The following is a 27,514-nucleotide window of genomic DNA, read 5'->3' on the forward strand; positions in this document are numbered from 1 at the left end:
TTAGTTTTCCTATGCAACTCTATGGCTTAAATCTACATGTAAGTAAAGATAATATTGACAACTTGACAACACTTAGTTATGAATTTTATTGGGAGCAAAAAATCAAATACACCAATTTCTCAATGTGAAAACCTTGTGAGGCGAATTTTCACATTTTCAGGGTTTTTCGTGCACATTTTTCCCAATTGGGCTGGTACAGGTACTTTTCCCAATATGGCAAAAAAAATTGCTAAGTGCTAAAACATTGAGTTACAAGTCATCGACTCAGCTGTATTATTCCTATATCTTATTAAAATACAAAACATAAAACTCAGTTATATTGATCACCATGTACACATTAATATTCCTGTCAGGCTGTGGGGAGACCATGGACAGACTGCACTGGAGACTTCTCGTGTGTGTTTAATCAATGCCACTGCTACTGGGACAGAAATCCTTAAGAACCTCATATTGCCTGGTAATAATGGTTGTATATATATGTCTTCTCTTTAGTATAATATCCGTGACTTGAAACCAGTCTCTTTGGCAAATAATCCCTTACTCCTTAGTGATGCTTTTTCCATAGTAATGACAATAGATCGTTTTTAGCTCTACTGGCCGATGGCCTGAAGAGCTTATGTCATGGCGTGGTTTCCGTCGTCCGTGCGTGCATGTGTGTGTTAGACTTTTTCTTGTTTACGCATTTAGGTCCACAGTTTTCATCAGATTCTTTTCAAACTTGTTCAGTGTCTTTATATTAATGAGGACTCGAACCCTATTGAAAATGGGTTACATCAGAGTCCAGAATTATCTCCCCTTGAATTTGAGAAAATTGTGAAATAAGGCTTGTTTACGCAATAAAGTTCACAGTTTTTATCCAATCATTTCCCTACTTGCACAGTGTCTTTATCTGAATGATGAGTCAACCCCTATGGAAAATGAGCAATATCGGAGTTATAAGTCCAGAATTATCTCCCCTTGAATTTGAGAAAAAAAAAGAAAAGATAGCAACTTCATATTTGGCATATATGTGTTTCTCATGGAGCTGCACATTTTGAGTGGTGAAAGGTCAAGGTCATCCTTCAAGGTCAAAGGTCCAAAAAAAAATCAAAGCGGCGCAGAAGGGGATATAGTGTTTCCGACAAACACATTTCTTGTTTGTTTACATATAAAGTTCTATCTTTTTGAAACTTCAACGGATGTTTTATATCATCAAGGGCCAGAACCCCATTGAGAGTGAAGAAAATTTGTCAAATTTATTGTTGAAAAGGAGCCATTTGAAGTTTAAATTTTACGATTCTTCTTGTTTATGCGATAAATTTCCCATTTTGGGTCTGTTTATTTAAAACTTACTCAGATTGTTCATACTATCAAGGGCTTGAGTCCTATTGATTCCAGCCAGTAGAGCAATTCAGGCCCTCATGGGCCTCTTTTTTATACAACTTTTTGGTAAAAAAAATGTGTATTGTTTTCATTCTGGTCTTTTTGGTAAAATTTTGGCATGAATGTTTGCCCCATGTCCAATATCAAAAAGTATATCTTTCCCAAATGACTGCCAAAAAAGGTGCAATTGAAGGTTTAAAGAAAACTCATCAAGTTCTTCTCCCAAATCAGCTTCTAAGTTAAACCTTAGTAAACATATCATTGAAAACACTTTAATTCTCAATTTTGTAGCTTTTGTTTTTTCAAAAGCAACAGTATTTTTTATTTTAGAAAAAAAATGTTGCAATTTTTGAAAATCCAAAGGCCCCGGCCCCATTCACAAAATGGTAAAAAAACACTGAAGTATATTATGTAAATGTTCAATCAGTGAACACTTAACATTAATAAGGTACATGCCCTTCTTATACATCATTACATGTGTATCTGTGGTTATTTCAGGTATTGGATCATTCACTGTGGTTGATAGCTGCAAGATTCAGGGTGAAGATGTAGGAAACAAGTAAGTTTCTTTACTCACTATTAAATTTTTTTTATGCCCTCAGATCGAATGATCAGGGGTATATTGTTTTTGGCCTGTCTGTTCGTCTGTCATTGTATGTGTGTGTCTGTCTGTCATTGTTTGTGTGTGTCCGTCTGTCATTGTATGTGTGTGTCTGTCCCAAAGCTTTAACTTTGGCCATAACTTTTGCAATATTGAAGATAGCAACTTGATATTTGGCATGCATGTGTATCTCATGGAGCTGCACATTTTGAGTGGTGAACGGTCAAGGTCATTCCTCAAGGTCAAGGTCAAAGGTAAAATATTGAATATAGCAACTTGATATTTGGCATGCATGTGTATCTCATGGGGCTGCACATTTTGAGTGGAAAAAAGGTCAAGGTCATCCTTCAAGGTCAAAGGTCAAATATATGGGTGGGGGCATTGTGTTTCACAAACACAGCTCTTGTTCTTATACATAATTGTAAAGTGAATTTCTTGATATTTGACTGAATGCTAATAGGCTTCACGTATCATTTTTGTTTAAATCATATTTTAAATGTTTAAGTGCATGCTTATTGTCATTATCTGTAATTTAATTGTTTGTTATTAAATATTTGAGAAAATAACTTGGTCTGTTTCAGCTTTTTTCTATCAAAGGATGCTATTGGTCAGGTAGGAATTGTTTTAACACACATTAAATAGTTATCAGATTATAAAATAGTTGATAAAAATGCTTCACACTCGTTTGAAAATACTAGTTTACTGACTCTACAACTGTGACATTTGCGTCGTTATGTCATGTAAAGTGTCTTATTATTTTGCAGATATACATTGTATTCATTTGTATGTAAAATATTATTAATTTCCATGCACATGTTGAAATGTTACAGTAGTTATTAATGGGTATGTGTTTTAACAAAAATCTGCTTTGCTTACATTTTTTAGTCAAGAGCAAAAGTTGCCACAGAATTGTTGTCTGAACTGAACAATGATGTCACAGGGGACTTTGTGGAAGAGGTAACCATAATATTTGTTACATTGGCTATTTCAGTTATAAGTATATTTTGTTTACATTTTTACATGATTTATCCATTTATTTATTAGTTCATTTAGATTTTTATTTACAAGTCAACATTTTATTGTGACTAGTTTATTATGTTGGCATAATAAAACAAACATTATCTAAATATTTGGAATAATATGTGTTTTTTTAAATGCTTTTAACAACCAATATGAAAAAATATTAACATACTTGTGAGATAATTTTAGAACCTTTTTTAGACAATTTTTTAAGATTGTTGCAATGGCATTATTGTGTCTGTTACTCTACTAATTTCAAATTTGTTTTTAAGTCTGCAGAAAGTCTGTTAGAGAGTAATGATGGATTCTTTCAACAGTTTACTGTTGTCATAGCAACCAATCTCTGTGAAAGGTAGGTACATTTTCAGTATTTATTTAACTAAGGTTTGCAAGGTATTATTGTACAATTTTTTATCTCACTTATGTTCTTTTGATTTTTATCTTATTATGAAGCTTTCCTAAATGTCCTAAGAAAACAGCAACTTTACAGCAGCAGAAATTTACAAAATAGTTACCGTAATTACGCTAAGTTTTTGGACACTAAAAATAGACATATAATAATTTTTGTTTGTTTGTTTACTATTATATTGAAATGAAACCAATTGATACATGTTCAATAACTTTATTGTGTTGAACTCTCCTTTCTCTAATTTAAAAAAAACAACACTTCACTTATTTGCAATCTCTTTATCTGAAAGGATATATAAACACGTTTAAAAAAACAACCATTCTGCTTCCTGACTATGATTTTTCATTTCTTTTCAAATGCTGTTGGGTAAACCAATAAATTTTTATGGGTATATGTATACATGGTAATCTAATCCAATGAGGCAATTATAATGGTCCATGGCCCTCATGGCATTCATTTGCCAGGTTATATGACCTAAATCCGTGTGTAAAACTCCATGATCAACGGGTCCCAAATAAGCAAAAACAGGGCATAAATCTGGTAAAATAGGGCTGTAAAATTTACTGTCCAAATAATTGGAGACATTGTTGATTAATTTTGGACGAAAACCCGTATGTCCGAATAAACGCAAAATAAATATTTTAGCTAAAAAAAATGGGTTGTCTGAAAACTTAGAGTTATTACTGTATTGTTTGTTATGAACAACTGCATTTTTTTTAAATAAATGAAACTCTACATTTCAGAACACTTTTAAAGTTGGGAAAATGTTTATGGGCGAACAATATACCACTGCTTGTGTGCCGTTGCTATGGTTTCATTGGATATATACGACTTGTGATCCGAGAACATGCAGGTATAGTATCTAGAAACCCATCTTTAAAAATATTGTCAATTGTGATGCAATTTGGTACATTTCATCTATTTGAAAATTGATGATGCCTATCCTTTTATTTGGATATGAGGTGTATGGATTGAGAATGTTTTAATAATTTGTCAATTTGAAGCTTCATACATTGATTTTGAAGCTAAATTCTAGAGCATCTACTTGACCGGTTCTTGGATGATGGGCTGCTGTTTCAATTCAACTAATAATCATTCAAGAATGTCAAATGTTTTTGTTTAATTGATGATGGGAAAATTCTATACAAATAACATACATGCTACATGGTATAGGCTTTTTTGCAAGTCATTGGAAAGTTTGTGTAAAAAATTTAATTGGGCAAAATTAGATATTTAGATGACTGTTTTCACAATCCATTATTAATCTTCATGATTGTGATTGCATGGTTAAGTTTGTCCTTAATGGTGTATGATTGCAGTCAATATTTTCATAGCTCTCTGATTGAAACATCTAAATGTATAAATTACAAAATATTAAAAAAACTTTGTCATTGAACCTTTTAAGGAACTTGGAATTTAAACATTTAATTGAAAATGGAACTTTAATGTTGAAGAAAGGAATTCATATGTACGTACTTTTCTAAATTGTTGATGCCAACAAATATTTCCAAAATGACTTGTCAGTTTGTTAAACTCTCTCTTGCAGTTATCGAGTCACATCCAGACAGTGCACACGAGGACCTTCGTCTTGACCGGCCCTTTCCATCCCTTGTCAAGTACTTAGATTCCATTGACCTGTCCTGTATGAATAAAAAGGTATGATTAAAAGGGCTTCCCCCGTATCAAAAAATTATTTTACCGAATTTGAATCCCGCTTTGGCAAAATTCAATACTTATTTTTGGTTATTTTATGGGTATTTATGAAGAAAAAATTATAACCAAATAAAATTGTCTTCATTGACATTGGTCAGCTTGTAGCCGATGGCTAATTTGGCGAATGGCAGGGTTAGCCCTCAATAGTTCCATCCTTTGCAAGAGTATTCAATATCTGGTGGGGTTATTGTTTATCGCAGCACAAAAGCGTGAATGTGATATACAATGAAGGCAAACAATGGACCAAACTGGATTTGTGAATGTCAGATTATACAGGAAATTAAAGTGGTTAAAAAAATGGTGAAATACTTGCTAGGACCTGTTTTTATTGCAGTTAGCAAATGCTCAGATTAAAAAATGTCATTTATTGATAAAAAAGCTCGTCTGATTTTTGGGAGCCATAACCGATTCGCGATACATTGGACATTGCGATATATTGGACGGCGATATGTTGGAGATACAGTGTATTAATAAAGAGCTTGTTCAACAGTGCCTGTTAAATTGCTTCCACTTAAACTCAAGACACAAATCTTCTATGCATGATTATACACCCTTGACCCCTGGTTCCATCATGGCCCTTTTGACCGTACAGGGATATCATTAGATTTTGAAAACCAGTTCTCTACTGAAACACAGAGATATTTTGTTGTGCAAACTAGTTAAATTCTCTGTGAACGTTTCTCTGTATACATTTTAGTGAAATACTTTGAGATTGGAAACAATTTGAGTTATGTAAAATATCTTTTTTTTTTTATTACTTTATGGAAACATTTGCATCACGATAATGCAAGACAGTTAGCTGGATTCAAATGTTAGAAAATTTCAAAATGATTGATTAAAAAAACCAAACAAGATTCTAATTCAATTGAAATACCTGTCAAACATGATTTCTGTGAATGCAAAGTTTTTTATTAATTGGTACCTAGCATTATTCTGTAGCACAGGACCATTGATATAACGCAGCATTAATGTATTCTAAATTACAGGACCGTTGATGGTACCCAGCATTATTCTTTATTACAGGCCCATTGTTTGTACCCAGCATTATTCTGTATAACAGGAGCATTGATGGTACCCAGCATTATTCTGTAAAACAGTATCGTTGATGCTAAGCAGCATAAATTTATTCTGAATTGCAGGACCATTCTTGGTACCCAGCATTATTCTGCATTACAAGACCATTGTTGGTACCCAGCCTTATTCTGTATTGTAGGACCATTAATGGTTACCAGCATTATTCTGTTTTACAGGGCCATTGGTGGTAGGCAGCATTATTCTCAATAACAGGACCATTGATGGTACCCAGCATCGTTCTTTATTACAGGACCATTGATGGTACCCAGCATTATTCAGTATTACATAACCATTGATGGTACCTAGCATTATTCTGTATTACAGGGCCATTGGTGGTACCCAGCTTTATTAGCTCTACTGGCCAAAGGCCTGAAGAGCTTATGTCATGGCGTGGTTTTCTGTCGTCCGTCTGTGCTTGCGTTAGACTTTTTCTTGTTTACGCGATTAAGTCCACAGTTTTCATCAGATTCTTTTCAAACTTGTTCAGTGTCTATATATTAATGAGGCCTCGAACCCTATTGAAAATGGGTTACATTAGAGTAACAAGTCCAAAATAATCTCCCTTTGAATTTGAGAAAATTGTGAAATAAGGCTTGTTTACGCAATAAAGTCCACAGTTTTCATCTGATTCTTTTCAAACTTGTTCAGTGTCTTTATATTAATGAGGACTCGAACCCTATTGAAAATAGGTTACATCAGAGTAAAAAGTCCAGAATTATCTCCCCATGAATTTGAGAAAATTGTGAAATAAGGCTTGTTTACGCAATAAAGTCCACAGTTTTCATCCAATCATTTCCCAACTTGCACAGTGTCTTTATCTGAATGATGAGTCAACCCCTATGGAAAATGAGCAATATCTGAGTTATAAGTCCAGAATTATTTCCCCTTGAATTTGAGAAAAAAATGAAAATCTTTAAAAAAAATGTGCATACCTTTGGCAATATTGAAGATAGCAACTTCATATTTTGCATGCATGTGTATCTCATGGAGCTGCACATTTTGAGTGGTGAAAGGTCAAGGTCATCCTTCAAGGTCAAAGGTAAAAAAATAAAAATCAAAGCAGCGCAGAAGGGGACAGTGTTTCCAACAAACACATTTCTTGTTTGTTTACATATAAAGTTCTATCCTTTTGAAACTTCAACGGATGTTTTATATCATCAAGGGCCAGGACCCCATTGAGAGTGAAGAAAATTTGTCAAATTTATTGTTGAAAAGGAGCCATTTGAAGTTTAAATTTCCCATTTCTTCTTGTTCTGTTTATTTAATACTTACTCAGATTGTTCATACTATCAAGGGCTTGAGCCCTTTTGATTCCAGCCAGTAGAGCGATTCAGGCCCTCATGGGCCTCTTGTTCTGTATTGTTGGACCATTAATGGTAACCAGCATTATTCTGTTTTACAGGGCCATTGATGGTACCCAGCATTATTCTGTATTTTAGGACCATTACTGGTACCCAGCATTATTCTGTTATACAGGACCATTAATGTTACGCTACATTAATTTATTCTGAATTACAGGACCATTGATGGTACCCAGCATTATTCTTTATTTTTTAGTACCATTGATGGTACCCAGAATTCTGTATTACAAGCCATTGTTGGTACCCAGCATTATTCTGTATTGTTGGACCATTGATGGTGCCCAGAATTATTCTGTATTACTGGACCATTAATGTTACCCAGCATTATTCAGTATTACAAGACCATTGAAAGTACCCAGCATTATTCTGTATTACTAGACCATTGATGGTGCCCTGCATTTTTCTGTCTTACAGGACCATTGCCACACCCCTTGGCTTGTTGTGCTGTACAAATATCTACAAGAGTATAAAGCAAAGGTAGGTTCAGCTGTAATTTTTTTACTAGAAAAACATTTTCATGCTCTCAATGTATGGTTGATGCTTTCAATATACCTCGATGAGTGTCAATCAAAGGTGGACAGCTTTTTTTTCCGAATGATTAGTCACATAACTATTGTTTGAAAGGCAGTCCACTGGTTTGTACTATGGCCACAATGCCAAACCTGATTATGTGAAATGATGCTATTAACAACATCCTTTAACATTAGTTTGTGATTTCAATTGATGCATCCATTAGAAATACCACACTGAAATGATAGACTTGGCTATGTCCGTTTTTATCACTTATTTATTTTTTATTCTGTTGTTAATCGTTTGTAAAGGAATGTAGTGCTTTAAGTTTTGTCAATATTTTTTCAGCATCAGGGTCAAATACCTAAAGTGTACAAGGAGAAAAATGAACTGAAAGAATTGATAAAAGCAGGTAAGAGTATAAACTTGTTTTTGTTTACATTTGAGCTTATTTAAGTTCTGTCTTTAAATTTCTAAAGTTTTGTTAGTACTGTGTATTTCTGAATGGAACCAAGTGCATTACTCTGACTAGATTTAATGTATGAGAAAGTTCCACTTAAGGTGTCTTCTTAGCTGGTTTATGTACCAATGTCTGTGAAATGTTTTGATTTTTGGTGCTCCATATTTGCTGGTATATGGTTCCATCCTTTTGTGTCTTTTACTATGATATTGAGCCTTCTTTGATTATGGATCTATACTGTTCAAGCATCTTCCTTATTTGATAGTAACTTTATTTTGGATGGATAGTTTTATTTTTTGTTATATTGTAAATCTGCAGGTATACAGAGAAATGATGATGGCATAATGGAAGAAGAGGAGAATTTTGATGAAGCTGTTAAAGCTGTTAACACTGCCCTTATACCCACCAAGGTGAGTAACTCTGTTGATGCACTTCAATATAGTTGTGTTCTCTTAAAAACTTGCCATAGACAAACAGTAAATATCAGTATCTCCAAAATTTCAGATTTTTTTTTCTTATCTGAAGTTACAAAAAATGCTGAGCTATTTTCCTTTCCAATTGCAGTTTTAAGCAGATTATTGCAAATGATGCTTTATGTTTAAAAAGCATTAAATGGGTCAGCTTTGTTTTTAACTTTATACCCACAGATTGGAGTGTTTTTCCAAAATCTATTGAATTCTGGAGTATTTTTATTGGATTGAGATTTCCTAGTGTGAGAAAGGGAGATGATACAACTTTAAGATCTGGTACAACAGGTCTTAATGTTTCCATCCTTTTATGGACTCTCAAAGAAAACCTAACAATAACAATGATATCAACATTTATGACAGGCGTTTGTAACCTGCCAAAATGACAGCAAAGCATGGTGCAAATATATCATATAACAGTTATGGTTTTTGCACCAAGCATTTTCATGTCCAAGACTTTTCCTAGACTTGTTTTACCACTGTTCATAGAAAAAAATTGCTGGACAAATGTGTACATAAACAAAACCATTGGTAAATATTATTGTTCAGGGCTTATCCTCTGTAACAAAAATTAATATTCTCAAGTGCTTTTGTTGACATTCTGTTGTTGTGCCCAGTGAAAACATACGTCATCTTCTTACATCCGCTGTGTGTTCTTGGTCACAGGTGCCAGCTAACATTGAACAGCTGTTTGAAGACCCAGACTGTGAAAACCTTAATGCAGAGGTCTGTATATACACCCATTTTTCATTTTGGATTATCTGAAAAAGATAGCATATTTTGTGTTTCGTTTTGTGATTTAAAGTATATATTAGTAACACAATTGTTTACAAAAAACACAGGATTTATTGATATATGAAAACATGTATATAAAGTTAAAAATGGTGGGCATGTTAAATCATTCAAAACCAATGTTTCATATTTTCTTTATTATGTTATGTGTTAACAGTTATGATATTGTAATGTATAGATTTATGTTTTCTGTTTTTATTTCAGAGTTCCAACTTTTGGATTCTTGTCAGATCTTTAAAAGAATTTGTAGCTAACGAAGGGAAAGGTAAACATAAGTTGTCTATTTTTTTTAATGAAAATATTGTAATCTGTTGTTTAAAATGTTCATGTTACTCTTGCTGAGCTTATTGAAAGAACATTCCAGGTTTATATCATGTCACCGCATTGGTATCTGCCTTATATAACGTTGCTTGAAAAAAATAATTAACCCGGATCGAATGATCGGGGGTATATTGTTTTTGGCCTGTCAGTCTGTCATTCTGTCCCAAAACTTTAACCTTGAATTTAAGTTTTGCAATAACTTTTGTAATATTGAAGATAGCAACTTGATATTTGGCATGCATGTGTATCTCATTAAGCTGCACATTTTAAGTGGTGAAAGGTCAAGGTCATCCTTCAAGGTCAAAAGTCAAAAAATACAATCCAAGGGAAGTAATAAGCTTTAAAAGGGAGATAATTTCTAAACCTGCCAAATGATATATTGAAATTTTATTTCAAAGCGGCGCAATAGTGGGCATTGTGTTTCTGACAAATACATCTTTTGTTTATATCATGGTCAACAGGAAGTTCTTATATCAGTCATGTGTGGAGGATGGTCATATTACTCGGAATCAACTATAAGGTAATCATTTTTAGAAAAATTGAATCAGATTCAACAAAACAAACAATTTGATACCAAGATGTCATATATTTTAAACACAAAATGCAAACATCAAACGACATAAGTCATATGCTTTCCCGCTAAAACTGCAGCTTTTTAGCGATTTTTTTCCATTATTTTTTCAAAATCAGGGACGTAGAAGTATGAAAAACAGAAAACAGGTTACTGCCTGAACTTTTTGTAATATGTCAGGCTCGGCACAATTAAATAACGGCTTGGCAAGCCTCACGGTTATATTATTCTAAGCCTTGCCTGATATATTACAAAAAGATCAAGCAGTAACCTGTTATTCTCTATGTGTGCCCCCACAGTGTGGGAGGCGTTCAGCATTGCACTTTGCCATCTGTCCGTACATATGTGTGTCCAGAAGTCCTCTGTAATGTACGGTAACACTTGATAGATCTTTATATTTTGATGATCTTTAAAAAAGGAATTTTTGCTGGGAACATTTAATTGGCAGATTTATGGCCCTTTTTTAGTTTTTTCCAGTATATAATATATGGTCGCCTGAAGTTTATGTTATCAACTACTCTTTTTCTGATAATTTGATCTTACTCATACTTTTATCGTTGATTGACTTAAATGTGTAGATGAGTGTCTACAAAGGAATTGTTGTTGCCATGATTTTTAGGCAGAACATTTTGTGTTCCATTTCCTTAAATACTGGGTGGATCCCGCTTAGACATTCACTGTTGAATGACCTTAAAGTGTTGATGATAATGAAGACAATAATTTTAGCTGAGCATTATGGTATGGTTTTTGGTAGCATTATGGCCCTTTGTCTGTTTTTCCACTATAGAATATATTGTCAAAAAATTGTGTTACTTTAATTCCTCTTCAACTACAGGTTGCATCTTGATTAAACTTCCACAGTTGAATAATCTTAATATGCTTATGATGGTGAAGAAAGGAATTTTGTTGAGGGATGGCCCTTTCTTTCCACTGTTTGTATATAAATTTTTGTCTGTGTTCAAACTTGTTGAAGGGACTACATTTGCGCCATGACATTTCTAGTTAATGCTCATTGGTTCCAATTCATTGCACAAGATGGCTGCAAGTGGAGAGCAACAGGTCCTCTTTTCATGTTCAACACAATATACATGTCCATTCAGTTGTTTGTTACCCTGTCATGGAAGGGGTATACTGGAGTCATTCTGGCACGTTTTTTCTCTCATTCAGACTGTCCATATATTTTTTACAAGTTTGTGGAGCCAACTACTTCCACTTTTCTCAAGTGATAAAATTAAAACTGCAAACATGTCATTACCACAAAGTATAGATTTGCAAAACATTTTTTTATGATTAATGATCCACACTTCCTGTGTAATCAGCCCTCAAACAAAGCTGATGAAGGGATTTATTGGTGTTATTCATGTTTATGACAATCTATAGTTTACATGGCTTTGTGTTTGGATTCAATAGCCAGCACATTGGGAAAATTACAAAACAAAATCTTGCAATTGGAAAAATCGAATTACTTAAACTTGTGTTTAACTGATTGAACTTAATATAATGAATGATATTTTGAAAAAAAATACAACACATTGAATAATTGACAACTTTGAATCACATTTTCATCATGCTGATAATTGTATTTATGATTTTGTTGCCTTAGTTTTAGTATTGTTTCAATCATATTGTAAAAAAAGAACAAAACGCCTAGGCCCAGTTGCTCAAAACTCTCAACATTCAGATAAGGTAACAGTCTGTTTACATCAGACCGAAATACAAATTATTTCCAGAGAATGTTATTTTCAAAGATTTTCAAATAATGCCTTTCCCATCTACAGGTGCTTTGATTTATGCCTTTCCCATCTACAGGTGCCTTTATTAATGCATTTTCCTTTTTCAGATGCCCTGATTAATATCAAATTTCTCTCACCTGCAGGTGCCCAGAATAATGACTTTCCAATTTGCTGGTGCCCTGCATAATTACTTTCTCATCTGCTGGTGCCTTTATTAATGCCTTTCCCACTTGCAGGTGCTCTACCAGTGCGAGGCACCATTCCAGACATGACAGCAGACTCGGAGCGCTACATTCAGCTACAGAGGATATACCACAACCAAGCAGACACGGATGTTGCGGCCGTGTCACGGAGGTACCACGATCTCGTTCAGAGTTTAGGACTAGTAAGTTTTGCAATGTTTTGTTGTGATGAAGACTTTGGGCATGCTCTGAGAAAACTGGGCTTAATGCATGTGCATAGTGTCATCCTAGATTAGCCTGTGCAGTCTGAGACAACACTTTCGGCCTAGACTGGATTTTAAATTTTAAAGAGACTTCCTTTAAACAAAAAATAACATAGAAGCAGAAAGTGTCTTGCCTGATTAGCCTATTCCGACTGCACAGACATATCTTGGACCCCACTTTACGTTCATGCGTTGAGTCCTGTTTACACAGAGTAGGATTCATTTCTATTCGTTGCTCAAAAATATTGAAACTTTTATCTGTAGTATGTGCTCTTATATTGAAGCCAATTTACTGTATTATTTGGAATTGAAATATACAGTGAAATCTTTTATCTGTACAATGTGTTATTGACAATTTTGTTGTAGATAAATTTGATATACAATGTTTGTATGCTGTTATATTGTTTGATGAAGGCTTAATATGATATGGATTTGGTAAAACTAGGATGGTCTTGTTATCTCTCTATGATGTCTGATGGTTTTTGGTCTGAGAGTAGGCGTTGGTAGGTAAACTTATTATTTCAGCTGTTATGTAGCCCTTTCAACCATGTTTCTATTGCAGGCTGAAAGATTTTGCATTAAATAATCTGAACACAACTTGCACAAACGAGTAGCATAATTAGGTAAATTTCTTTCCATAATCTTCGACAGGGACTGATAAATAGTTTGGTAGAAATATTTTCCTTGTCAAAAATGGAAGATTTCAGTGTTGATGGATAAAAGTTTATACTCTCATCTGAAAAAAAATACATGAAAGAGCGAACTGCGTATTAACATAATGAGGCGAGTGAAAATGTTTATGAGAAATTCATGTACAATTATTTGCTCTCTTAAGCACAATGTGCTCATTGTGAGCTTCTTTGATCACCTTTCTTCATTGTAAGTCATCACCATGTACCTGGTGAACACTCAAGAGGCAACATGTATGGCCCAAGATCATGAAACTTGGTCATAACATTCATGCCACTAAAATCTGGACTGAGTTTGAAACTTTATCATGTTGATTCTCAAACTTGGTCACAAGGTCAGATGAAAGGGAAAGCTTGTAGACACTTTAGTCCACATTTATTGCCCAATTTTCTTGAAACTTGTTTAGAACATTCATTTTAATGATAGCTCTGAAAATTTTTGAAACTGTGTCATGTGGGGTCAAAAACTATTTTCCCTTTTTTAAATTAAGTATAAAAGCCTAAAAACTTAAAATTACATGAGTTTATTCAATCTTCATGAAACTTGCTTTCATGAACACAATTTAAGCAATGTGCTCATGGTGAGCTTTTGTCTGTGGTGTGTTGTGCAACTTGCAGCATCATCATTTGCCTTGTTAACACTCTAGAGGCCAGATTTATTGTCTGATATTCATAATACTTGGTCAGAAGATTTGTCCAAATGATATCTTTAACCAGTTAAAAATGATTCTGTTTTGTTGAAAAAACATGGCGCCAGCAAGCAGGGCATTTTTCCTTATACGGCTATAGTAAAACCTTGTTAACACTCTAGAGGCCACATTTATTGTCCGATCATTCTGAAACATAGTTAGAAGAATTGTTCAAATGATATCTTAGCATTCTAAAAGTTACATTTATAGTTCACTCTTCATGAAACATTGTCAGAGGACTTGTTCTAATGATATTTTGGGGCTGCAGTAAGGTCAGTTCCTTTGTGTCTCAAGTGTGCGTGCGACATTGCGCTTTTCACGCCCTTTTGTTTTATAAATGTCTTTGCTGAGGGAGATATAGGTGTTGTCCATTTAAAAAGATTGCTTGCCTCTTGGCTATAACCTTAAAAAAACTGTTGAAATCACATTTTTGACCTACTCAGTGGGAAAACTTACTCAGAACATTAAACAAAGTGCTGTTATGAGATCTGGGCTGGATTTGGAAGTAATGATGGTATGTACAAACATAGTGGCCTGGGATTGGGGCAGTTTTCATTTTAAGCCTAGTGTGAAATTTTGTATTAGTTACTGCTGAAAACAGTCTAGTTTTTCTTTTGGCCTCTAAATGACAACTGTTCTCAATTTTCTCTTTGGCCTCATTTCTGTTGTCAGACTGGTTGCCAAAGTGTTGCTCCCTGTGTTGTAGGATGAACCAGTCGGCATTCCAACCAGTCACTGGAGATGTAAAAATAGAGTCTGTATAACAGTTCTTTAACTTCAGACTGTCTGATCACAATTCCGGCTTCGTTAGAATGCTTTAAATGAGTTCACATTGTGAACTGGTTGTTATTTGCTATAAACGGAAAATATTGTTCATGAACAAGCAAAATTTGTGCCGTTTGTTGCTTGAATGTTTTGACTTTGTTCATGAATCAGTACTTTGTTCATGAATCAGTACATGTTGCAGAATGAAATTTGTTGTTTAATATATTGTCTGATATTGGTTTGAGAAAACAAAAAGAAACAAGAAACATGTGTTTGTCCAGAGTTGTGTTCAGATAGTGTATGTTTATATACCTGTATAAGCATTCAAATCAATCTCATTAAACTATAACCCTAATTTTGTTTGGATTAGAGCCACAATTAATGAACTCCCAAAGGCAATCTAGACTAGTGTTGTACTGAAGTAAAATCGTAAGGTCACATTTTCTATTTGTGTTCCAATTTTTCTGCTTGCAAAAGCTTAATATATTTGACTTTTTCAGTAATAATTATTTGTTTTAAACATTTTTAAATACAGAATACCACATCACAAAATGGCTTAGTAATTTAAGAACCATTTTGCTAAAAAGGTTTTTTTTAATATATGCCCAGAAAGCGTCATATGACAGATCACATTCAAATGACCTTCTTTACCATGAAAATCTTGATATGCTCAGTAAAGTTGGACCAGTTTTAAAAAAGTGACGCTTTTCCAACTAATCCTTCACAATAAATCATGACTGTACAGTTTGAGTTAATTTTCAGATGGATAATACTCCATATAGGAGTAACTCAATAAAAGCCTTTGGCAAAAAATAACCTTACAGACTCTTTTATCTACGCAGGCCATAGCCTTTTTGGCTTAAACGACAATATTGAAGTCAACAAAATGATGGATTCTGGAAGGTCATGTCATTTTTACCTCTAATATTGATTCATGAGTATCAGAGAACAAAATAAATCACATTTTTGCTAAGTAACACCTCCTGGGTTTCATATTTTCAATTGGAAGGGTGGGGAGAGCATTGATCAGGAGTAGAAATAATGGCATTTTTAGCTCATCTGAGCACAACCAACGTGCTGTGCTCATGGTGAGCATTTGTGATCGCCTTTTGTCCGTCATGCGTCTGTCGTAAATATTTGCCTTGTGAACACACTAGAGGCCACATTGTCCGATCTTCATAAAACTTGGTCTGAACATTTTTCCCAATGATACCTCGACCGAGTTCGAAACTGGGTCATGCTGGGTCAAAAACTAGGTCACTAGGTCAAAAAAAGAGAAAACCCTTGTAAACACTCTAGAATTCACATTTCATGCCCAACCTTCATGTCACTTTGTCAAAATGTATGTCTGAATGATATGTTGGTTGAGTTAAAAAATGGTTTTGGTCCATTGAAAAACTTGGCCGCCAGGGGGCGGGGCAGTATTCCTTATATGGCTAAAGAAAAACCTTGTGAACACTCTAGAAGTCACAATTTTTGCCAAATTATCATGAAACTTAATCAAAACATTGGTTTCATTAATATCTCGGATGAGTTCGAAAATGGTCCAGTTCGGTGAAAAAACATGGCTGCCAGTAGGTGGGGCAGTTTTTATACGCCCGTATAAAATACGGGACGTATTATGTGAAACCCCTTGGCGGCGGGCGGCGGGCGGAAGGCATCACTTTGTCCGGACTCTAATTCAAATTGTATTCATCCGATCTTCACCAAACTTGGTCAGCAGTTGCATCTAGTTGATATCTAGGCCAAGTTCGAATATGGGTCATGCCGGGTCAAAAACTAGGTCATAGGGTCAATAAGTGCATTTTCAAAGGGGCCACTTTGTCCGGACTCTATTTAAAATTGTATTCATCCGATCTTCACCAAACTTGGTCAGCAGTTGCATCTAGTTGATATATAGGCCAAGTTCGAATATGGGTCATGCCGGGTCAAAAACTAGGTCATAGGGTCAATTAGTGCATTTTCAACGGCGCCACTTTGTCCGGACTCTAATTCAAATTGTATTCATCCGATCTTCACCAAACTTGGTCAGCAGTTGCATCTAGTTGATATCTAGGCCAAGTTCGAATATGGGTCATGCCGGGTCAAAAACTAGGTCATAGGGTCAATAAGTGCATTTTCAAAGGGGCCACTTTGTCCGGACTCTATTTCAAATTGTATTCATCCGATCTTCACCAAACTTGGTCAGCAGTTGCATCTAGTTGATATATAGGCCAAGTTCGAATATGGGTCATGCCGGGTCAAAAACTAGGTCATAGGGTCAATTAGTGCATTTTCAACGGCGCCACTTTGTCCGGACTCTAATTCAAATTGTATTCATCCGATCTTCACCAAACTTGGTCAGTAGTTGCATCTAGTTGATATCTAGGTCAAGTCCGAATATGGGTCATGCTGGGTCAAAAACTAGGTCAAAGGGTCAATTAGTGCATTTTACTTTGTCCGGACTCTAATTCAAATTGTATAAATCTTATCTTCACCAAACTTGTTCAGTAGTTGCATCTAGTTGATATCTAGGCCATGTTCGAATATGGGTCATGCCAGGTAAAAACTAGGTCATAGGGTCAATTAGTCCATTTTCAACAGCGCCACTTTGTCCGGACTCTTATTCAAATTGTATTCATCCGATCTTTACCAAACTTGGTCAGTAGTTGCATCTAGTTGATATCTAGGTCAAGTTCGAATATGGGTCATGTCGGGTCAAGAACTAGGTCATAGGGTCAATTAGTGCATTTTCAACGGCGCCACTTTGTCCGGACTCTAATTCAAATTGTATTCATCCGAAACTTTTAAACAACTTTTTATCCTGCGTCAAAGTGGTATGGGGGTATAAGTCACATTCAGTGACAAAGCTCTAGTTCAAGTTGAATTCACCAAACTTGGTCAGAGGTAGTATATAGATTATATATCAGTCAGGTCTGATTGGAGACATGCAACCGATTAACACATGCAATATTTTTATACGCCCGTATAAAATACGGGACGTATTATGTGAAACCCCTTGGCGGCGGGCGGCGGGCGGCGGGCGGAAGGCATCACTTTGTCCGGACTCTAATTCAAATTGTATTCATCCGATCTTCACCAAACTTGGTCAGCAGTTGCATCTAGTTGATATCTAGGCCAAGTTCGAATATGGGTCATGCCGGGTCAAAAACTAGGTCATAGGGTCAATAAGTGCATTTTCAAAGGGGCCACTTTGTCCGGACTCTATTTCAAATTGTATTCATCCGATCTTCACCAAGCTTGGTCAGCAGTTGCATCTAGTTGATATATAGGCCAAGTTCGAATATGGGTCATGCCGGGTCAAAAACTAGGTCATAGGGTCAATTAGTGCATTTTCAACGGCGCCACTTTGTCCGGACTCTAATTCAAATTGTATTCATCCGATCTTCACCAAACTTGGTCAGTAGTTGCATCTAGTTGATATCTAGGTCAAGTTCGAATATGGGTCATGCCGGGTCAAAAACTAGGTCACAAGGTTACTTAGTGCATTTCAAGCATTTAGCATGGTGTCCGCTCTCTAATTGAAGTAGTTTGCATCTGATCATCACCTAATTTGGTCAGAAGTTGAGTCTAGATGATATGTAGATCAAATTCGAATATGGGTCATGCCGGGTCAAAAACGAGGTCACGATCGGACACATAATGAATTTCAAGCATTTAGCATGGTGCCCGCTCTCTAATTGAAGTAGTTTTCATTTGATCTTCACCAAATTTAGTCAGATGTTACATCTAAATGATATCTAGGTCAAGTTCAAATATGGGTCATGCCGGGTCAATAACTAGGTCTCGAGGTCACTTAGTGCATTTCAAGCATTAAGCATGGTGTCCAAAACCTCCGAAGGGGCGTATCTTGTGACAGTTTGGCACTCTTGTTTCTATATGTATATAGTGAAAACATGTGAACACTAGAAGTCACATTCTTGGTCAAATCTTCTTGAAATTTGGTCAGAAAATTTGTTTTCTGGATACGTCGGTTGAGTTAAAAAATGGTTTGGATAGGTAAAAAAACATGGCCGCCAGGGGGGGGGGGGGTCTTTTTCCTCATGTTTATATAGTAAAAAAAGCTTGTGAACACTCTAGAAGTCACATTTTTTGCCTAAGCATCATGAAATTTTGTCTAAACATGGATTTTATAGATATCTTGGACGAGTTCGAAAATGGTCATGATTAGTGAAAAAACATGGCCGCCAGGGGGCGGGGCAGTTTTCTCTATATGTGTATAGTGATAACATGTGAACAGTCTAGAAGACACATTTTTTGCCCAATCTTCATGAAATTTGGTCAGAACATTTTTTTCCCAGATACTGCGGTTGAGTTTAAAAATGGTTCGGATTGGTAAAAAAACATGGCCACCACAGGGGGGGGGGGGGGGGTTTCCTTATGTTTATATAGTAAAAAAAGCTTGTGAAGACTCCAAGGTAGGTCAAGGGTAATTTTCTATAAAGGCCTATTGTGAATACTTTGGAACACCTTATTTTTAAAGTCAGTCTTCTCATACCAATAATTTGTAATATTTGCTGAAGAGTTTTAATCTTAGTTTCTTTCCATCTTAGTCTCCCAGGTGAGCGACCCAGGGCCCTTTGGGGCCTCTTGTTATATGTATGCGATATATTTATAGATATAAACATGTATATATGAGCCTTGCTCTGTAAAAAGAGGTGCGTAAAGTGTCGTCCCAGATTAGCCTGTTCAGTTCACTTCACACAGGCTAATCAGGTACATGTTCTGCCTAAACTGGATGTTTGCTAATAAGAGATTTTCTTCAAACCAAAAATATCATAAAAGTGGAAAGTGTTGTCCCTGATTAGCACTTTACGCACATGCATCATACCCTCTTTTCACTGAGCACGGCCCATATATACATTAATTTATTTATTTATATTTATAAAAGAAAAACATCATAATTTTACTGTGTAGCTCATTATGCAAAAATAAAAAAAAGAACTTTGAGTGGGGGTATTTATTAGCATGTTGGCATCTATAAGAGAATATGAGTTTGGATAAATACCTCAGATTGATGATTTTAATGAGATTGGGCAACCCATTTGCTTGGTTTGTTTATACAAATAGCTTTGTTGGCAATAGTAGAACAGCCAGTTTTAATTGTTTTCTTTATTGTTGAGCTTTTGCAACTTAACTTATTCATTGTTTTCTGTTTACATAATGGTCTGTGATAAAGTTTACTACCGGTAATTTCAGCACTTTTACGAGTTTAAGAAAGGAGAACATTCTTATAATTTGATTTTATTGTACTCACAAAGTTTTGGTGATGTATTAAGCAGTGAGGATTTCTGTCAGTCTTCATCATTTCTGTATGGTTACTCAATAATAGCTTGACTTATTTGAAAACATTCTATGAAACTTAATTATTTCATTAAATACCGTAGACATCAAGTTCGAATAGGGTTACAATTCACAAATTATTGAAGAGTTATGGGCCCTTTTCAATTCATATTATGATAAGAATAAATGTTTATTTGTTTCCTCTTCCCAGCTTACACACACAAATTGTCGCTACCTCATTTTTTTCGGGGGGTCGGGAGGGGGGGTAAGGGATTCTAAGGTAGTAAAATATTTTTTCTGATTAGATTTGGCGATTAAAAAAATGAATAAACAGTAATATGTATGTATCTACTCAATTATTGGGTCCGGCATGCGTTTACCACTCGATAAGATTACACGTGAGCAAATAAATTCCTTCTTTGTTATAAAAAAAAGTTTGAAATGTCTGATGTCAATTTTCACCATGAAGGAGCTGCTTTCCAGTAGCATATATTGGAGCTACTTTCCCATATTTTACCAAGCTTTATTGGTAAGATAGACTATACGGTATATAAAAACACCATTCAAAATATTGAAAGGGGAAAAAAACATAGTTTAAGTTTTTATGATCGCCTTTTGTCCATTATTGTCTGTCATTCATCATCAATATTCGCCTTTTTATTAACATATTCAAGGCTAAAGTTAAACCAGCTTGGTAACACTCTTGAAGTCACATTAATTTTAGAGTCCAATCTTAATGAAACACTTATTCTTAGGATATGTCTGCTAAGTTTGAAGATGATTCAGGTTTGTGGATAAAATATTACCACCAGTGGAGGGTCATTATTCATATATGGCTATTGTTTAACCTTGTTAGCACTCTGGAAGTCAGATTGATTGTCTAGTTTTTGTGAAACTTAGAACATTTGTTGCAATGATAGCTTGGCTAAGTTTGAAAATGGTTCTGGACTGTTGAAAAACATGGCCACCAGGAAGGGGCAGTTTTTCTTGTATAGCTATATTAAAACCTTGTTAACTCTCTAGAAATTAGTTTTCCCGTCTCTGTGAAACTTGGTCGGAATATTTGTATTTATAATATCTTTGCTGTGTTCCTGTGTAATGAAATATATTGCAATCAGTTTGCAGATCATTTTTTCTTATATGGCTAAAGTGAAACCATGTTAACATTTGAGAAGTCACATTTTTAGTCCAATCTTTATGAAACTTGTTCAGAACATTAATTTTTGTTCAAATGATAGATTGGCTAAGTTAAAAAATGTTTCAGGATGGTCGAAAAATATGACCACCTTCGCAGGGCAGTTTTTCTTATATGGCTATATTAAACTTGTTGGGAATATTTGTTTTTATAATATCTTTTCTGTGTTCAAAATAGTTCTAGTCTAATGAAATAAATAGCTGCAAGTTATCAGGGCATTTTTCCTTATATGGCTTAAGTGAAACCTTGTTAACATTTTAGAATTCATATTTTTAATCCAATCTTTATGAAACTTGTTCAGATTTTTTTTTTCTTATGATATCAGGCTGAGTTTGACAATGGTAGTTGTCCTTTTAAAAAACATGGCTGCCAATGGGAGAGGCAGTTTTTGTATTGAAACGTTATCTAATTCTTAGTCCAATCTTTAATAAACTTGGTCAGAACTGTTCTAATATTCTTTTCTGAGTTAGAAAATGGTTTAAGTCTGTGGAAAAACCTTGCCATCAAGGGGTGGGGCGGTTTTGGTTGTATGGCTATTATAAGTGAAACTTTGTGAACTGTCATGAAGCCACATTTTTAGTTGTTTTGTTCCTTCCAATCTCAGGTGAGCGCCTTAGGCCCCATGGTCCTCTTGTTTTCCTTGTATTATTGAAGCAGGTGTTCAAATATGTCAAATAATTTTGTTAAAATTTAAGATTTGAAATCTTAATTGACTCACAGTTAAGTTATGTGTGTGTGGCTTACGCTTATAAGGACATTGCATATTTATGCAATTTTCATATTTGCCACTTGTATATATATATACAATGTTTGATATTTTGCTTTTTATTACAATGTGAACTTAGCAAAGTGAAAATAGTCATGTGGTGGTATAAATGTCACTTCATGTTCATCATTTCTTGTTGCTGTCTTTGACTCGACCCATATTTTGTAAGTCAGTTTGTATACTGTGAGCCAAAGCTGCAATTATTAAGTGTCAATTAGAATTAAAGCAGATTCTTAAAGTTGTAAAGACAGTACATCCAGGAAAAAGAAACTTACATCACATGCTTAAATTAACAGGATGCAGTACGAAGTAAAACCTTTTTTTTTAAAGAATTTTCTCAGATTTAGGTTTGCTGTTTTTGGATTAAATATTAAAATGAAAAAAATCCTAAATTTAAATGTTTTAATTTCTCTTTGAAATTGTGAAATGCGTTATACACAGAGTAAATAATGTGTTTGTGCACTTCTAATAGTCAACTGCAATTTTGCCCGTTAGCCTGTTCTATAATGATCTAGTTTATGTAGAAATATAAGATGCATATTGTGTTTAAACATTGCTGTTAATGAAAAGGAATGCTCACAATAAGTGTGATCTGTTCTGCATGCTTTTTACTTGGAATGGTGTTGTACTGTTATTTGATAACATTTGTTTTTGTTTATTTGTTTCGAAGTGTTTTTGTTGCAAAATGATTGTAATGTGTTGTTTATCAGATGTTACCCTTTTTGATTCAATTTCTACCATCAGACCAAAACCCATTAGACATTTAATATGTATTGAGCATTAATTGTTTTTATGGATGGTACATGTATCTATGTTTTTTACAAAATTTGTGCACAAATACTAGTTATACTTTGTGTAATATATTCCATTTAATTTAAGGTTTTTTATCCCCTAATAGACAGTTACATACACATAGATTTCTAGCATATTCTCTCGTATTTATTTGTCTACAAGTATAGGCCAAAATCTTTTCTTTAAATTTGAATTTCAAGGGAACGTTGTAGTCACAAAGCATTGAAGAGTAGAAAACTAAATGCTCTAAACATATTGATCTTTTTCCATCAATACAAAAAAAGATGTGGTTTCTCCTTAATTCAACATTTTTAGAACAAATATAGCTTTTACAAATAGTGTTTTTTTTACATTATTAGATCTGTTAGAAACTGCAGAACTTTGTTGAACCACATATGGGGGGGGGGGGGGGTAGGGTTTTATTCCTCTCAGGTGTTTAAACAATAACAACCCAGTAGACTGGATCGGTAAAATATATCTCCTATTAGTTGTTTTTAAAACTAAAACATACTACTTTACCCTACATGAATCTTAAGCAGTATATTATTTTCATTAACAAATGTTCTTCTTCTGTTAAAGTATAGAAATTAAAAGCCTTAACAATTGCTGAATTGACTTCTGAATGTATGGTACTGGATTTATTCTTAGGAGTATCTCTTTTGAGTTCAAAGAAAACATGTCATATAACGCACTTCCATTATAATATAATTGGGATTATTTTTAGTGTATTATGTTCCTTTATGTTAAACATATTTCTTTTAAGAACCTTCATATCATGCTCATGCCCATGTATTCAGCACAATATCCTAATCGTCCCCTACTGGATTCACCCTCTGTGTGTTCCTCAGTTCATGTGTCTGTCAGTCCGTGAGTCTTTCACACTTTTCTGGATCCTGTGATAACTTTTTAAGTTCTTAATATTTTTTCATGAAACTTCAAACATGGATAGATGGCAATATGGACACTATTGCACATCATTACATTTTGTTCCTACGTCAAAAATTCTGGTTGCTATTAATGGTGCAGCCGGTAGGGGACATATATTGCTTGGCAATTGTCTTAAAACCACTATTGTAGTGTGATTGTATAGCACCCCTCTCCTTGTATATCTCATACAAAACAATCCAAATAGTGTGCATTGTACTTAAAATATGTTATAAAGGAGAAAACGTGATAAAAATAAAGATTGTTGTCCTAGCATATAATTAAGAGCATGAACAGAAACTACCTGATGTATGCTTATGCAATACATTTAAAAATGCATCCATATCTTTGTGTTTCTGGTCTTGAATTAAAGTCCACACACCATTTTACAGGATGAACTTTTTTATTTTCAGGCTGGCTGCATCTCAGAGCAAGAAATTAAAACATTCTGTAAGTACTGATTGACTGACTGTACAGTAGTGAGTGGGTTTAAACATATACTGAGTAAGGCTTGAAATAAAAACATTCTGTAAGTACTGATTGCCCATACAGTAGTGAGTGGGTTTAAACATTTACCTGATAAGACTATGTGCCAGATGAACTATTAACATACTTAAGACACTGTACTCTTGTAACGTGAATGTGTCTTATAAGTCATTTCTGCTATGTAAGTTGTAACATTGATATTGTATAGAGGGGTTACTATTTGCTGGGCAGGAGGCTCAGTTTGAATAGCGCTCGACTACAACTTTGAAGATTGTATGTTTGATTCCTTTCCCTGCCACAAAACTTGATTGTTTTTGGTTATGGATATGTTTCTATGGCCAGTTGATTATATTAAGTTACTGTAATAAAAATGAGAACTTATTACTGGTGAAACATCTTAGCCAGGAAAATAGTGAGTAGTAAATAGACGGCCACAATATGACTGTAGTAAACTGTTGTAAACAGCAAAAAACACAAACTTGTGGTTTGGGGGAGTCTTTATAGTTCACAAATGGGCCTTAATGTTTCAGGCAAGAATGCAGCTTTTCTACGGCTGGTGCGTTGTAGAAGCCTGGAGGTGGAATACAGCCCTCAATCAGAGAAAATCAAGTTTCAAGGTACAGATTAGAGAAATACTTGTACCAGACTGTGATCTGTCAGACAGTCAGGCAATTCTGACACACAAATGAGCAAACACTCTTGGAAAATAGTGTTTTATGCATGAGCGTTAAGTGTTGTTGAAATATTAGACTGTGATGTCCGCTTTTATAGTATTATTTTGTTTAAAGGAAGTCTCTTAGCTAAAATTCAGTTAAGGTGGGAAGTGTCATTCCTGAGCCTCAAATACAATGCCTGGCATGCACTCTCAGGCAAGTTTGCATTGAACAAGTAGGATTGTGTGACTTATTTATGAAAAGTCTTTTAATATTCCAATCATCATCATCAACAAAAACATTGTCACAATCCTCATCCACTTCATCATCATCTTTAACACAAGAGCACTATATATATGAGTCTCACTCTGAAAAAACAGGGCTTAATTCATCTGTGTTAAGTGTCGTCCCAGATAAGCCTGTGCAGTCTGCACTTATCAGGTAAAACACTTTTAACCTCAGCTGGATTTTCGCTAAGAAGAGATTTCTCTATAAACCAAAAATACCAGAAAAGCAGAAAGTTTTTCCCTGTTTAGCTTGTTTGGACTGAACATGGTAATCTGGGACAACACTATACATATGGATTAAACCCATTTTCTAAGAGTGGCGTTGATATCCATTTTACCTTACAGTCCAGCATTTGGATTCTGAAGACCCGGATGATGTTGTCTTCTACGTGTTGCTGCGTGCCGTGGACAGTTTCTATGACACCCACAGTTCCTACCCAGGCTGGTATGCAGACCAAGTGGAGGCTGACGTTCATAAACTGAAGGTCAGTTGTCAGTTTAATAGGTTTGAGTCTCTCTTTGGGGAACCAGGCTGAATGCATGTGGGTAAAGTATTGTCCCAGATTAGCCTGTGCTGTCCATAAAGGCTAATAAGGTACAACACTTTTAGTCTTGACTGGATTTTAATTTAGATGGCACATCCTTTTAAGGAAAAATTGTATTAAAGCAGAAATTGTTGTCTCTGATTAGCCTACGGACTGAACAGGCTAATGAGGGACAATACTTTACGCACATGCATAAAGCATTGTTTTTTCCCATAGATAGGCTAATTTCCATGGTATGTTATGTAAAATGTTGTGTATATTGTGTTTGTATTTAATTTTTATTTTATCTTTAAATGTTACAATAGAGTTTGAATGTTACAACAGAAATAGGTTTTGACTAATTTAAACAAATTACTTTTCTCTAAAAAATGTGCAGTCGTAACTTTTGCATTGATAATCATTCCTATTTTGTCTTACTTCAGACAAAAATTGTTGACATTGTATTCACATTAATGTTATTTAAAACACCTATTTGGTAGTGTAGGCTTAGCTTTCTTAATCCCGAATCATGTTTGAATCAAATATCATTGTAAAAGTAAAACAAAGTCTATGCATATTTGAAACCGGAGTTATTTATGTATGAATACTTTTTAAGGTGTGTTGTTCACATAGGAAAATATACACTTATTGTGAATTTTACAGGGTTGCCTGACGAAGCTTTACCATGAATGGGGCGTACCGTGCAACATAAAAGATGACTACGTCCATGAAATGTAAGGCTGTTTTTTTACTAATATTTGTGCCTTGTTATGGGAAAACGGGGCTTTTGCATGTGCGTAAAGTGTTGTCCCATCTAAGGGAACTTCCTTTAAACCAAAATTCCATGAAAGCTGAAAGTCTCTTCCTTGATAAGCATGGGCTGACTGTTAAGGCTAACCTGGCACACTTTACACACATGCATTAAGCCCAGTTTTCCCTGACACTTTACACACATGCATTAAGCCCAGTTTTCCCTGACACTTTACACACATGCATTAAGCCCAGTTTTCCCTGACACTTTACACACATGCATTAAGCCCAGTTTTCCCTGACACTTTACACACATGCATTAAGCCCAGTTTTCCCTGACACTTTACACACATGCATTAAGCCCAGTTTTCCCTGACACTTTACACACATGCATTAAGCCCAGTTTTCCCTGACACTTTACACACATGCATTAAGCCCAGTTTTTCCAGAACAAGGCTCTTCGAAAATAAGTTTGCAATGTCTCTAATAAGTTCATTCTGTGTAGTGTCTGTCCGTTGATTTCTTTAAAATGTGATGAATAAAGAGAATTGTTTATGACTACTGTGTAGATGGTCTGAAGTCTGAAATGTTTTTCCAACTTTAAGTATCGGTACAATGTATAATCGAAGGAACTATTATTTGAGTGACATATTTATAGGGAGTATTCAACCAAAGGTTATATCAGCTTTATACACATCAAACAATAGTTACTCAAAAAGTACTGACAATTTGCTCAGAAGATGCTTTTTTAATATAAAAAATATCATACAAGCGGAAAGTGTTGTCCCTGATAAGCCTGTGCGAAACTGCACTTGATAATATGTGACGACATTTAATGCACATTAATGTAACCCTGTTTTCTCAGAATGCAG

The 27,514-nt window shown here is 34.9% G+C and overlaps 1 protein-coding gene across 2 annotated transcripts in view; it reads left to right on the forward strand.

Moving 5' to 3' along the window:
* Positions 1–27,514, forward strand: part of LOC127855553 (NEDD8-activating enzyme E1 regulatory subunit-like) — a 38,513-nt gene that overhangs the window by 9,760 nt on the left and 1,239 nt on the right. The window contains exons 2-19 of one of the 2 annotated variants that reach the window (XM_052391278.1): positions 354–457; positions 1,861–1,921; positions 2,545–2,575; positions 2,849–2,920; positions 3,256–3,335; positions 4,136–4,245; positions 4,939–5,048; positions 7,955–8,017; positions 8,399–8,462; positions 8,829–8,920; positions 9,644–9,703; positions 9,974–10,034; positions 12,631–12,779; positions 14,924–14,971; positions 24,356–24,392; positions 24,959–25,045; positions 25,714–25,853; positions 26,556–26,626. In XM_052391278.1, coding sequence (XP_052247238.1) covers positions 354–457; positions 1,861–1,921; positions 2,545–2,575; positions 2,849–2,920; positions 3,256–3,335; positions 4,136–4,245; positions 4,939–5,048; positions 7,955–8,017; positions 8,399–8,462; positions 8,829–8,920; positions 9,644–9,703; positions 9,974–10,034; positions 12,631–12,779; positions 14,924–14,971; positions 24,356–24,392; positions 24,959–25,045; positions 25,714–25,853; positions 26,556–26,626 — 1,440 coding nt within the window. The remainder of the gene's footprint in view (positions 1–353; positions 458–1,860; positions 1,922–2,544; positions 2,576–2,848; positions 2,921–3,255; positions 3,336–4,135; positions 4,246–4,938; positions 5,049–7,954; positions 8,018–8,398; positions 8,463–8,828; positions 8,921–9,643; positions 9,704–9,973; positions 10,035–12,630; positions 12,780–14,923; positions 14,972–24,355; positions 24,393–24,958; positions 25,046–25,713; positions 25,854–26,555; positions 26,627–27,514) is intronic. The other variant, XM_052391279.1, reaches the window with a different exon arrangement.

Source organism: Dreissena polymorpha, chromosome 13, assembly GCF_020536995.1.
Source record: "Dreissena polymorpha isolate Duluth1 chromosome 13, UMN_Dpol_1.0, whole genome shotgun sequence".
Taxonomy (NCBI): domain Eukaryota; kingdom Metazoa; phylum Mollusca; class Bivalvia; order Myida; family Dreissenidae; genus Dreissena; species Dreissena polymorpha.